This window comes from Antrostomus carolinensis, unplaced genomic scaffold (genome assembly GCF_000700745.2).
Source record: "Antrostomus carolinensis isolate BGI_N321 unplaced genomic scaffold, ASM70074v2 scaffold21537, whole genome shotgun sequence".
Lineage (NCBI taxonomy): Eukaryota > Metazoa > Chordata > Aves > Caprimulgiformes > Caprimulgidae > Antrostomus > Antrostomus carolinensis.
In genome coordinates, this window is record NW_010329753.1 from 16,924 (window position 1) to 28,708 (window position 11,785).

At 35.2% G+C, this 11,785-nt stretch overlaps 2 protein-coding genes across 2 annotated transcripts in view; one reads left to right on the plus strand and one right to left on the minus strand.

Annotated features, from left to right (window-relative positions):
• CENPP (centromere protein P) overlaps nt 1–1,844 on the plus strand; it is a 16,445-nt gene extending 14,601 nt beyond the window's left edge. The window contains exon 6 of the mRNA XM_010172701.1: nt 1,818–1,844. Coding sequence (XP_010171003.1) covers nt 1,818–1,844 — 27 coding nt within the window. The remainder of the gene's footprint in view (nt 1–1,817) is intronic.
• Nucleotides 1,845–3,470: 1,626 nt separating this feature from the next.
• On the minus strand, nt 3,471–11,304 carry OGN (osteoglycin). Its single transcript, XM_010172702.2, has 6 exons — nt 11,215–11,304; nt 7,728–7,812; nt 5,619–5,777; nt 4,817–5,019; nt 4,149–4,244; nt 3,471–3,641 (listed from the first exon to the last, which is right to left on the minus strand). The coding sequence occupies exons 1-6, from the start codon at nt 11,302–11,304 to the stop codon at nt 3,471–3,473; spliced, it is 804 nt and encodes a 267-aa protein (XP_010171004.2).
• Nucleotides 11,305–11,785: the final 481 nt, after the last annotated feature.

Below are 11,785 nucleotides of genomic sequence, written 5' to 3' on the forward strand. Positions count from 1 at the left end.
GTAACTGTGCACAGGAGAGGAGACTATTTAGAGTGGGATTTTGGTTTTATAGCTTTTCTGTTATTTTGTTATTTAAAAGAAAATGACCCAAGCTGTTAAGTAGAAATAGACAGTGCTTCTCATAGTTTTCTTACAGTCAAAACAGGAAAAGTGGATTACTTTTTCTTTTTTGTTTATTTTGGTACTTGAGAAGAAAGGAATAATGTAGAAATGATGGAATACTTGAAATAATGAATGTTTGAGGTGAACAACAATCGCAGATTTCAAGCCAAGCTGGACAGCGCTGTATTTCTAAAAAGTTGACCATCAAGTATGGCAGTTTTGTAGTGAGAGTTTTCCCAGTTAATGAGTAATGGTGGGATGGATAAAATTGCAAAAAAGCAGTTTGAAATATACATTAATTTGACTGTGAGCAGGCTTTCCTAGAAAGCAGGGGCAGGCTTAGGTTGTTGTGAGTGGAGCAATGTTCAGTTGTAAGCATTTTGTGCTCTGCTTCATATACTCCCCGATATTGTGCTTTGGCAGTTGTGGGTTTTTACTGAAACAGGTTAGTCTACAACTTTGATTGCTTCATGCAACACACAATCAAGAACTGAGCATCCTGTTACTATCCTCTGCTGCTGCTCCTCTATTCTACTGAAAAAATCTACATGGTAGTGCTTTAAGTAGATTTTGAAGGGATGAGTGAAGTGTCCCACAAGTCTATTGTATGCCATTCCTTGTACAGCAGCTCTTACTATATTGCCACAATAAATATTTTGTCTGCAAAATGGATTTACATTTGCAAATAATTTTCTGATCTAGATGCACCCTTATTCAGCTATGAGGCTGAACAACTGAAGTTATGTTTGCATTGCTGGAAGAGCAGATTGTTGAAGCTGATATTGATAAACAAGAAAAAAACCAACAAGTTTTATTTGAAATACAGAAATGAATGACAGGAAAAAAACAGAATGGTGTACATTCAGCTTAATATTAGTACTGGTCACACAAATAGAAGGCAAAAAATCCTGCATACTGAAGCCCTTCTCACTTAATGTTTTGATGAGTTAACTTGCTATGAATGAGGAAAGTAAATTAAAACATAACAGATAATTTATCGCCTGCACAAAGCATTCAGAAGGTATAAGTTGTCTACTTTGATTTGCTCACAAAATATTAAGAGCATTAATTAGTGTTATGGTTGATATTTAGTACTTTTTCAAAGATATGTACAACATTTTAATGTAAAATCAATAATGTGGTAGTGGTTAGGTCTTAGTACGTTTACATGTGTATATCTTACATAAATGTGCATATATTTGTGTATACACAAATTGTTTTCATAAGAAGAGTTTTGGTGGTATCTACTGATCCTATTAATACTGGAAAGAGCTTTATTTTATAACAGGGATTTGTGATGAGGATAAGATCAGAGGCCACTGCTATGCAGTGTTATTACACGTGCACTTCTAGCTGTATTTTCTCCTTTTTAGGCATTTATCAAATGAGGTATGAGAGAACTGGTGGCTTTCATTTTTGCTTAGTATAAATTTGGCTTGAAGTCAGAATGTATTTTTACATGCTTTGGGGTTATATTTACCTTTTCCTAAACACCTGGAAACATAAAACTTTCCAGGTGTTCAGGAAAAGGTCAGTGACATCTCACTGTCGGACTTGGTTTTGTTCTCAATTGCATTAAGACAATGGAATTTCTTTCTTGTCATACAAAATAACTTAAAATGGAAAATACTGGGAGTTGCTATGTCTTTCTTGGGTGATGGGTTCAGGGCAAAAAAAATTTTGTCCTATGTTTCATAATTGTATCCTCTTTCCAGAAGGATGAACACCCAGTTGGTGCTTGACATAATCACTTAAAAAGTGACTGAAAATCACTCAGGTCTCAACACTCGCAGTGGTGGAGCATCACTATGTCCCAAATTAAGTTTACACTTAATTCCCCATAGCACAAGCACTAACAAATCAAGGTTTAGCTAAATAAGATAAATGAAAGTAATACAAAATATCTTGTAAAATCAGTACTCTAGATGTAGTGATACGACATCATGCATTTGATGCTAAACTATTTCTACAAATTAGGAATCTAGACTAGCTTCAATATTAGTATGAAGTTGATCTGGTAATAGTAACTAGCACACTTTTGGCATTAATTTATCTGAAGAGTTTACACCTGTGGTAGGTATTTGTGGGGAGTAACTTAAAATAAAATGTCAGAAATGTATAGTTGTGTAATTAAAAACCATTGTGTCCTGTACCAATTATGTCTAGTTTATGTGAACTGACTGCTGAGGCCTGCAAACATCAATTTGTGTATTTAATACACTGCATGATTTAAAGTAGCTGAGTGAAGTGATGCTAGTTTAATTTGCTAGAAGTTAACACTATTTTTAGATTAATGACAGAATCAACTTTTCAATTTAAAGATCTGATTTAAGCAAAAGTATTGTGGTACAATGGTACTTCTGTTTCTTTGCACTGACTTCTAGCTGAAAACTTATTTATTTACAAGTTAAAACATTAATTCAGCTTTGCTGTTAATTACATTGTCACATTTCCTTGTCAAGAAAAAGCAGTGGGACAAGGCTCAGTCTAATCTGTTAATAACAAAGATACTTGGAATCGTGCTATGCTGTACTTTGGCCATTGTGTTAAGATGGGAAACTAGTGTTGCAAAAACGGCTCTTGTGAGTACAGCTGAGCAAAATGTATATATTTCAATTAAAAATACCTTGTGTAAAAATAAAACATATATATATTCGCACACACACTCTTAGATTATTTTGAAAGCAAAATAGTATAGAAGGAGATTTAACACATCTTTGAAAAGTTCCACTTGCTCTGTTGCTTGGTACAATAAGCCTAAATAGGAATTATTCTCATTTTCCACAAACCAAGTTTTAAAGAAAGCTTTAATGAAGTTAAGCTTTGAGAAGTTCTATTTCTTAACTTTTGTATACAGTTTCACCCAATACACTTCTGAAGGTCAACTGAAAAAAGCTTCATTTCAGATTTAAAAAATGTGATTGAAATTAAGATGTATTTTTCCTCTGTAGCTTGCTCAAAAGAATATTTTACATTTATCACAAATTAATATGTAGTGTTTGTTCTGGTTACTGGTAAGGAATGTGAACAAGCAGTTACTTGTGTGATTTTTACCTACACGTAAAATGTATGTGGTAAAATAAAAGTTGAGGTCTGTGTGTGCATATATGTATTTTTACACTTCCATTAACAGAAACAATTGTGGAAGCATGGGTGACATTGTAGCTGCTAAATAAAGTGGCTGTTTTGAACTAGGTATTTCAGAAGAGAATCACATTTCAACATATTAAAGGTTCTGGGAAGGTAAAAGGTATGCAGGGAGAATGGTGTTAGTAAGGGAGAGGATATAAATGTGTAAACAGAGGAAAAAAAAATGATCTTTTGTTACCATGTTTAGGTTTTGGCAGGTATAATTACATAAGTAGTGGCTAGTAGTATGTTCCTACAGGCAGTGTTCTCAAGCAGGAAAAAGCATTAACGTGCTTTGCCAAGAGGATTGGGTTGCCTTCCATCCTTATCTCATCCATACGCGTGCGGATGTAACGGGTGTTATTAGATTTGCAGAAAGTGTCATCGGTGATTGTGGTAATATTGTTGTACTGCAAAACAAAACAATTATTTATAAATAAATACATGCACACACACATATGTATACATACACCCATATAAGTTGAAGAATTTTCAAACTTTAATTTTATTCCTCTTGCTCTCCCATTTCATTGTCATTGGGATTGATTTCTGGAGACTATAGATATGTAGAATCAAGTCTCTTCAAACCAATCAACAAGCTGATAAGCAGTTTGAGGTTATTGATGTTTGAAATGTGTTCTTGGTAAAAGATTATTGCTTATTTTTACCATTTCCTATCCTTGATATACAGAAACTAATGAGAAATTCTTGCACAGTAATAAGCTAACAAACAACTTCTGAACACCAAATGGTTGTGGCCATACAGATTAGAGGTAAATTATTTTATTTGGAGGAGCATTAGACAACTGGAGCACAACAGCAGTACGAACTGTTTTAAAAGACAGTGTGTTCAGTTTGAAGTATGGGACTAGTGAGCCTCTTTGTAATAGAATGTTAAGGAAATACTTCAAAAATACCTGGAGGTGAAGAATACGCAGACTTTCTGGTAAGTTAAGGGGAACAGATTCCAGTGCATTGTGGCCTAAGTAGAGGTAGGCCAAATTTGTCAGCCTCTAATAGAAAGAAAGAGAGATTATTAATGCTGATACAACTTACTTGCGGTACAAGTTACAAGACATCAGTATTTTTTCTGATCACATAGAAAACATGTGAAGTATTCTAACATGAAACATTCTTTTGCTGCGAATGTTGAATTCTGTTGTATCAAGAAACTCCTAGAACAGGCCTTCTATGTTTTGGAAATTTCAGTGTCAGGTATTGATTATAAAAGTTGAGACCACTATAAAGCTATATCCTTGTTTATTAGTATTTACGTGGTCCTCAGAACTGTATTTGAGGCATCATTTTTGAATCGAGTGTTTCTTTGCATGTAAGAGAGACAGAAAGTAGGTAAGGTATTTTGTAGAAATTTTTTTTATATGAATGACATGAGAGAGAGAGTGTGCAAAGGACTGTTACTCCAAAGTACCTTAAAAACAAACAAAAACACCTGGGAAAGCTCCATCGTTGTAGTTAGTTTCTTACATTACTACGATAAAGAAAAAAAATCATTTGGTGATATACTGGGTTGTCTGGTTACTAATTTTATTTACTTCAGTTACCTAAAAGATTGTCCCTTACTTACCTTGAAGGCATTTGCTTTGATTCCTCTGCTCTTGATTCTATTTTGGTTTGCATTAAATGTTGTTAGTTTGGGAGGTAGAACAGGAAGTTTTAGAAGTCGATTTTCAGCAAGAGAAAGTTCTTCCAATAACAGAAGCTTTGAAAAGGCTCCATCTTCTATTTCTTCTATTCTGTTTCCACTAAAATCAATTCTTCTCAAGGTAGCTTTACACAAAAGAAATGGAAAGCTAAATATTGAATAATTACATGGCAGGTGAAACATGTATGGTTGTATATGTTGAATGTTACACTCTTGGCTGCACCTGTTGTAATTGTGTAAATACTATTAAAATATGAGTAAAATCCCAATTTGATTTCCTCGTGGTCTTAAAAAAAAGAAAACAAACCCAAAACTCTGGATCCTTAATTTTTTCTTAGAGACAACAAAATTACAGATATTGAAGAATTTGTCATGTTATAGAGTGAGATAACTGGGAGAGATTTCCCTGGAGCATTTGAAGGAAAAGATTACACAATTTTTCAAGACTGGCTAGGATGCAGTGTGAAATTTTGGTTTTAGTTATCTGCTCTTTCTCTGACTGTGTTGGAATATTAAGATGGGTACATGGGCCAAAATGAGTTCCCAAATTGCCTCCACAGTTCCTTTTCTAATACAAGGATTGAATTAAATAAGTGGTACACATAATGAAATCTAGTGAAGTATAAAATATATCCTATTTCAATAATCTTGGCGTACTTCTAAGGGGCAACAGCTTCAAATACACTATCAGGTAAACAGAAATTAAAATTTGAACATTACTTACTAATGTCAGCAAAATCCGAGACCGCTATCCTTTTTATTTTGTTAAATCGTGCATAAAGATAGGCTGTTTCCTTTGGCAGGGGGGGTACAGCTTCGATGTCTATTTCCTCACAGTACACTGATCCGCTTAAACATACACAGAGCAGACAAGTAGGTAAATCTGAAAGCAGATTATTTTGAGTAGACAGTTAAAAGTTATTCAACTAGCTTAAACTTGAATATTCAAAATAGAATTTTATCTAGTAACTTCTACAATTTCCCATCATTACGTTTTTAAAAAAATTATATTCACATCAAGTTCTGAAAAGATTTAATGTTCTGAACTTTTTTGTTTTGTGTTCTTTTTATTGTGCACAATTTCCCTGGGTGTATTCTCTGCTCTTATCTGAGCATATCTTGAAATGCTATTAATTGATCTTAATTCAGTTTCATTCTTTAATTGGCTTATTTTGAATATGACAACTGCAACTTTGTGGCCATGTTAAATGTAATCTTTAAAACCATTCTTTTGAAAAGAGAAATCCTTGCAAGAGAAACATCTGGCAGTGCACACATTTCATACTGGAATTGCATTGGAGCATTTCTGGCAGGGTCACGTATACTCTGTGTTACTCCTACCTACTGTTTTGTCTAATCCTGTTTATAAAAACTCCAGCAATGATGATTAAATAATTACTTTAGGCAATCTGTTCCCGTTTTCTTACTGCAATTTTTTTTTATAGCTGTTTTTGAGCACTGAGAGAAACTCTGTATCTTCTTTAGTGCAATTTAAGTCCATTATGACTTGTCCCATTCCTCATAAACATTAGTAGAGTATTAGTAATTACTGCTTTGCATTAGTCCTGTATGACAGCAATATTAAAATACATATAATGAATATGGCTTTCAACCCAGTTTCATCACCAGCACTGTCTGATCTACTGTGTTTTCTATATTGTGAGATTTTTGTTTAGCTTCTGAGTTGGTGTGTCTGTAGTACAGACAGTAGTGACAGTAGTGACTACTGCTGGGTAGTTTATTTCTGCATAGCAAAATAGGATCTTCCACAACCAATGAAGAGTTACAGAAGTAGCCAGTCAATACTGGGAAGCCAACCCAGTACGTATAATAAATAGAGTAATATTTTTTTTAGGAGGTACTGTAGAGAAAGGAATTGGGGTTTTGAGCTTTAGCATTGCAAATATTGCAATTTGTTAGACTTCAGAGTTCTGCCCATTTGCCTTTTTTGATTTAGTGTCTTGTTTGTCCTATGCTAGGGTAGGAAATGGGAAATGATTGTGAAACACTGTTGTTGCTGTTTAAAAGGCAGCAGTTTTTATGCTTGTCTGTGACTAGAAGCTCTGGTGTTCTTACAGATTTCTTATGCTTTCGATAGGGGCTTGTTGACAGATGCTGTTTGGCAATAACTAACCTTGATCAAAACCTTGGTGGAGATTGAAACTCCAGTGGTCTGCTGGATCATCAGGTTTTTGGGTTTTTTTAAATTTAGATCACAGATACACCCAAAATATGTGTGTCTTTTTTTTAATGTTCTGTTCGGCAGACAAAAAACATTGTTCCTTTCACATTTAGAAATCGTTGTGGCTCATTAGGTGAGATCTGGACAATACACCTCAGAGCCTGTAGGAAGCTTAGGCTAGTGAAGAGTGTTCTTGATGTATTTTAACCATTGACCTTCCTGATTGATCATCAGATGTAAATTGTGAGAACAGCCAGTTCTTCGAAGAAATCTAGTTAAATAATTTAAGCACATCATATTTTGTCATTACTCTGTTAAAAAGTGGAACTCATTGGGATATGTATTTTGTTTTTCTTGGCTGACTTGCCTAACTTATTTAACTTGGGTACATCTCTACAGCAGATATGACTGATAATCTCTACACATTCTTATAAGCTGTACGTTATGTATTTGGAGTTTACCTGAGGATCCTTTAAATTGTTTCAGCCTGCTGCATCAGAAGTTAGACTTTCCACAGGAGATATGGAAGATATTAATAAATGGAAAGATTAATTCTTTACCCCTTGTCATCCTTTGTATAGTACATTTTCACATTAAAAGATATTCTTTTGGAGAGCTTCAAAGTGAGAGTATTCATATCAAGTAACTTACTTGTATCCTTTGTTGGTAGTACGTTGTTTTCGCTGTCATCCCCTTGCAGTATTAGGGAAGTGTCAAGAGAGACATTTGTTCCATCCTTCGTGTTGAGAGCAAGTGTTATTTTAAAAAACAAACAGCAAACAGAAAACCAGAGTATTACAAGGATCTGAAATAGCAGGTCTTTTAAAAATAAGCTTCCTACAACATACCTCCTTATGACATATAATTTTTTAAATACTCTGTATGCCAGATAACTAATGTGGTATATTACCCCTTTTGTAGTTGAGCTTTACACTTTGAAAGGCAAGAAGGGAAGGCGGTACTGCTAGTGTTCTTTAGAAAGGTCAAGTTCTGTAGGAAAGAGCAGTAGGCACAAAATAAAAATAGAGATAAAAGACAACATGGTAGGGAAGGAATTGTAAACAGTGGGTGTCTACAAAAACCTAGAGTTCTGGTATTTTGCACATCATGCAAGATTTGATAGGATTTTTGTGCACGTATGTTGTATTTTTTTTGTTTTACACAAATAATCTCAGTAAAATAACATTTACTTGCATTTGAACTTACTGAGAATTCTCTGCTGAGACAGCAATTGCATCTTCTCCACCGCAGGACAACTTAGTTTATAAACATGTTCCTTTCAGGTATTGTCTGCAATTTAGCAATTCATTTCTGTTAACTCTGCTTAAGGCTATTTTAACACCTGGGCTGCTAACAGAAAGGGCCTTTTGTGATGCAGAAGGTGCTAGTCAGGTTTTCATTGAATGCTGTAGGAATTCTAGAGAATGACATACTATTTCTAGAATTACAGTGCACATACAGTGGATTATACTATGATTTGCATGTGTTAAAGTTGAGGGGATTTTTACGTTGACTGTGGCAATTGTGCTTGGCTGGCATCAGTTGTTGTCTTTTTTGATGGGGAATGGCTGTAGGACAGAGTCAGACAATGTGCATTCTGGTCTGTTACTATTGAAAACACATGGGGAAAAGTACATTATCGGATGTGGAAGATGTTTTTCTTTAAATGTGCTTAAGGATCAGGCCCTGGCAGGATTATGGTCCTCTGTTGAAGAGAACTTGTTATGCATTGCAGGTGCTCACAAGTGAACTGGTTTTTTTAAAGGTTTATTGTTTTTTTAAAAAAAAATTCTCCCCCACCCCCCCATTCAGCTATGTAGCACACAGAGTTCATTTACTAGAGCAATGTGGAGGTATTACAGTATTTGTCAAGTTACTTTTGATACTAACTTTGTTTTATTTATTATTTGGTTATGTGCATATATTTTACTGTGGAGAATTCTTGTATTCTGCAAAATAAAGCCCTCCAACTTGACATAGAGCCTGAGAAACTAGTCTCTTGGCCAGCCTCTGTCACTTTGACCCTTTTTTAGCCTGTGAATCATCCATCCCTTGGCTCTTCCCTGTGTCTGTCTCTCCAGGCTGTGGCTCTTTTTTGCCTGTTGTTTTTCTGTGAGGTTAGGATAGGTTGGTTAATTCTAGTGAGGCTGGTTAATTCTAGTCAGGCTTTTATACCCAAGTTAGAATACTGGCAGCAGTGTGGCAGCTGCAGCCTGAAACTCCTGTGTAGGGTCAGAGCTTTTGCAGTGTTGGGTGTAGAGAAGCTGGGGGGTTGTGAGCTGAAGAGTTCGACGCAAACAAGCAGCAAATCTTACAGAAGGTTTCTGCAAAAAATGTTTCTCTTGTGTAGATGTGATGGTTAGGCATGTGAAGTCATGGTCCTTGACTGGGGTTTCCATGCCAGGAGAGAATTCTGGGCAGATGGACTTATAATAGAACTCCACTTCTTTTGTTGTAGCGTTTGGCTCATAAGGGACATTTTTAATATATTTATATTAAAAAATCATGTTTGCAGACATAGCATATCTGTACCAGGTGTAGATTTCTGGTACAGTATCCTACTGGAGATGTGATCGATGAAGGAGTGTGCATGTGAGTTCTTTGCAGAAAACAGTGTACAACTAATTTGTGCAAGTGGGAAATGTCAACAAAAAATAAAAAATATTTGCAGAATCCTGTTAAATCCACAAAATTAAACAACAGCTTCCCTCTCCCCCCACCAAAAAAAAAAAAAGTAGGATAAATAAGCAATGTATTGGAAGTATTTGCTGGTCAGCTATAAAAATTCCTAGCTGTGTAATATCAGTGCAGAAGATTGTTTGGATTATAACCGCAGAAGTTTCATTACTTGCATATGTAAGGAATGCACTGAAGGAATATTGGCCCACTTACGTCCTTAAATTCCACTTGCCTCTTGCACTTTACTCCTCAGACATGAATTACCCATACAAAACCACATTAACATTCATCTTTGTAACACACAAAGGTCTATAAAGCTGATAGTTTATATTCAATGGAATGAATTAGTCTATAGATAGGAGACAATGTCTAATTGGATGGTTCTGTTCTGTTGTGGAAGTTAAGATTTCATGTTTTTAAACTTCTCATTCAAGAGTGGAGTGGCTGTGGTTTCAAATAATAACAACTGTAATAAATTTTGCTTGGCTCACTTTTTCTTTAGTAGTAGACTAAGGTTCACTTCATTTTCTTGATCACTAACACTAACAGATTTTTTTTTTCTGATGTTTTAACTAAAATTCTTTTTTCTAACTGTGTTCAAGCACATAGTAAGGAGTTAAATTTGTCATGCAAAATAGATTTCTAACTGGGCATGTCTGAGGAAATTATTGGCATGTATTTCAGTTACAGTTAACACTTGAAATATTCTGGGAGCTAGAATTTGTACAATAAATGGAGTTGTTTGCACGTGCACATAGACGTACTTGTTGCACATAAGGAACTAATTTATTATTTAGCAACGCAAACGTGTCATTGGAGAACTGACCTGGTGGAAATAATGACCGACTGCATTCCTAGAATTATCCTATGCAGAACTGTTGGCCTTCAGAAGACCTCTGGTTTATAGCACTGCCAGTATAGACTTTGATTAGTCTGGGGCACATCTGCTGGCACCCGTTCCTTGTAGGTATACTCCTTACTCTCTTTTTTGCTAAAACAGTAGTGTATTCTTATTAGAATGATTTTTGTAATGAATGTCATCCAATGTTGTGCCTAACTAGTTAAAGTTAACATTTTTAGTATTTTTTTAAAAAACATACGCAGTTGTGAGTGGATAGCCACCTATTAAGAGTCATTTCAGTGGTCTCTTTTTCATAGGTGTATGAAACGTGAAGTCATCATGGTGGCAGATGTCATTTAAAAACACCTTAAACATTTTAAAATATAAATATGAACCTGTTATTTTTAGTCTTAACAGTAGAAAGCTATAAGTAGAATTGGGAAAATATTAAAAAGGTATACAGAAATGATTTTTGTATATATGTGCTGCCATTTTTTACCTGTACTAATTATCTTTTGCTGTCATCTTTTTTTTCTTGTTTATCAGACTAAGTTATTGTAAGAAGTACAGTCAATATTAACAGAAACTTCGTTGAATTTATTAATCCTTGGTTGTTACCGCTTTGTTTGGATATGTGGTATTTTCCTTGGCAGCTAGTCTTGGGACAATCACTGTTGGTTTGTCACCCTGATCAGTGTTGTATCTCATTCTCTTGGCGTGTATCGCTCAGGTCCTGTCAGAGGCAGTCTGAACAGAGCTGCGAGGTTTTTAACTATCCTTGTCAGCTGCGGCTGTTGCACTTCATTTAACTCTCCTCTGCTTTTGTGTCTTCTGCTGAAGTTTTTAAATTAACAGATGGGTATGTGGAGGACACGGTGAAAAAGTTCAGAATTGACCGTTTGGGGGTGCTGGTGAGTGCCAAGAGGTATAATCTTTGTTGCTACCTTTAAGACTCTCAAAGTGTTAATGATGTAGGTGACTACCAAGGGACTGGACATTCCATAGAAGTTCAGGACTGCTAAACTGTTGAGCTGCAAAAAAAACCCCCAAACACCCCACCCCTGAAAAACCAAGGCAAAAAACTTGATACTTTTGTAAGTCAAAAGAGAAACTGTGGTTTATGCTGGCAGGTTATGTCCAATAAAAAGAACTGTTTCAAGTATTACTCTGATATATATATATATATATA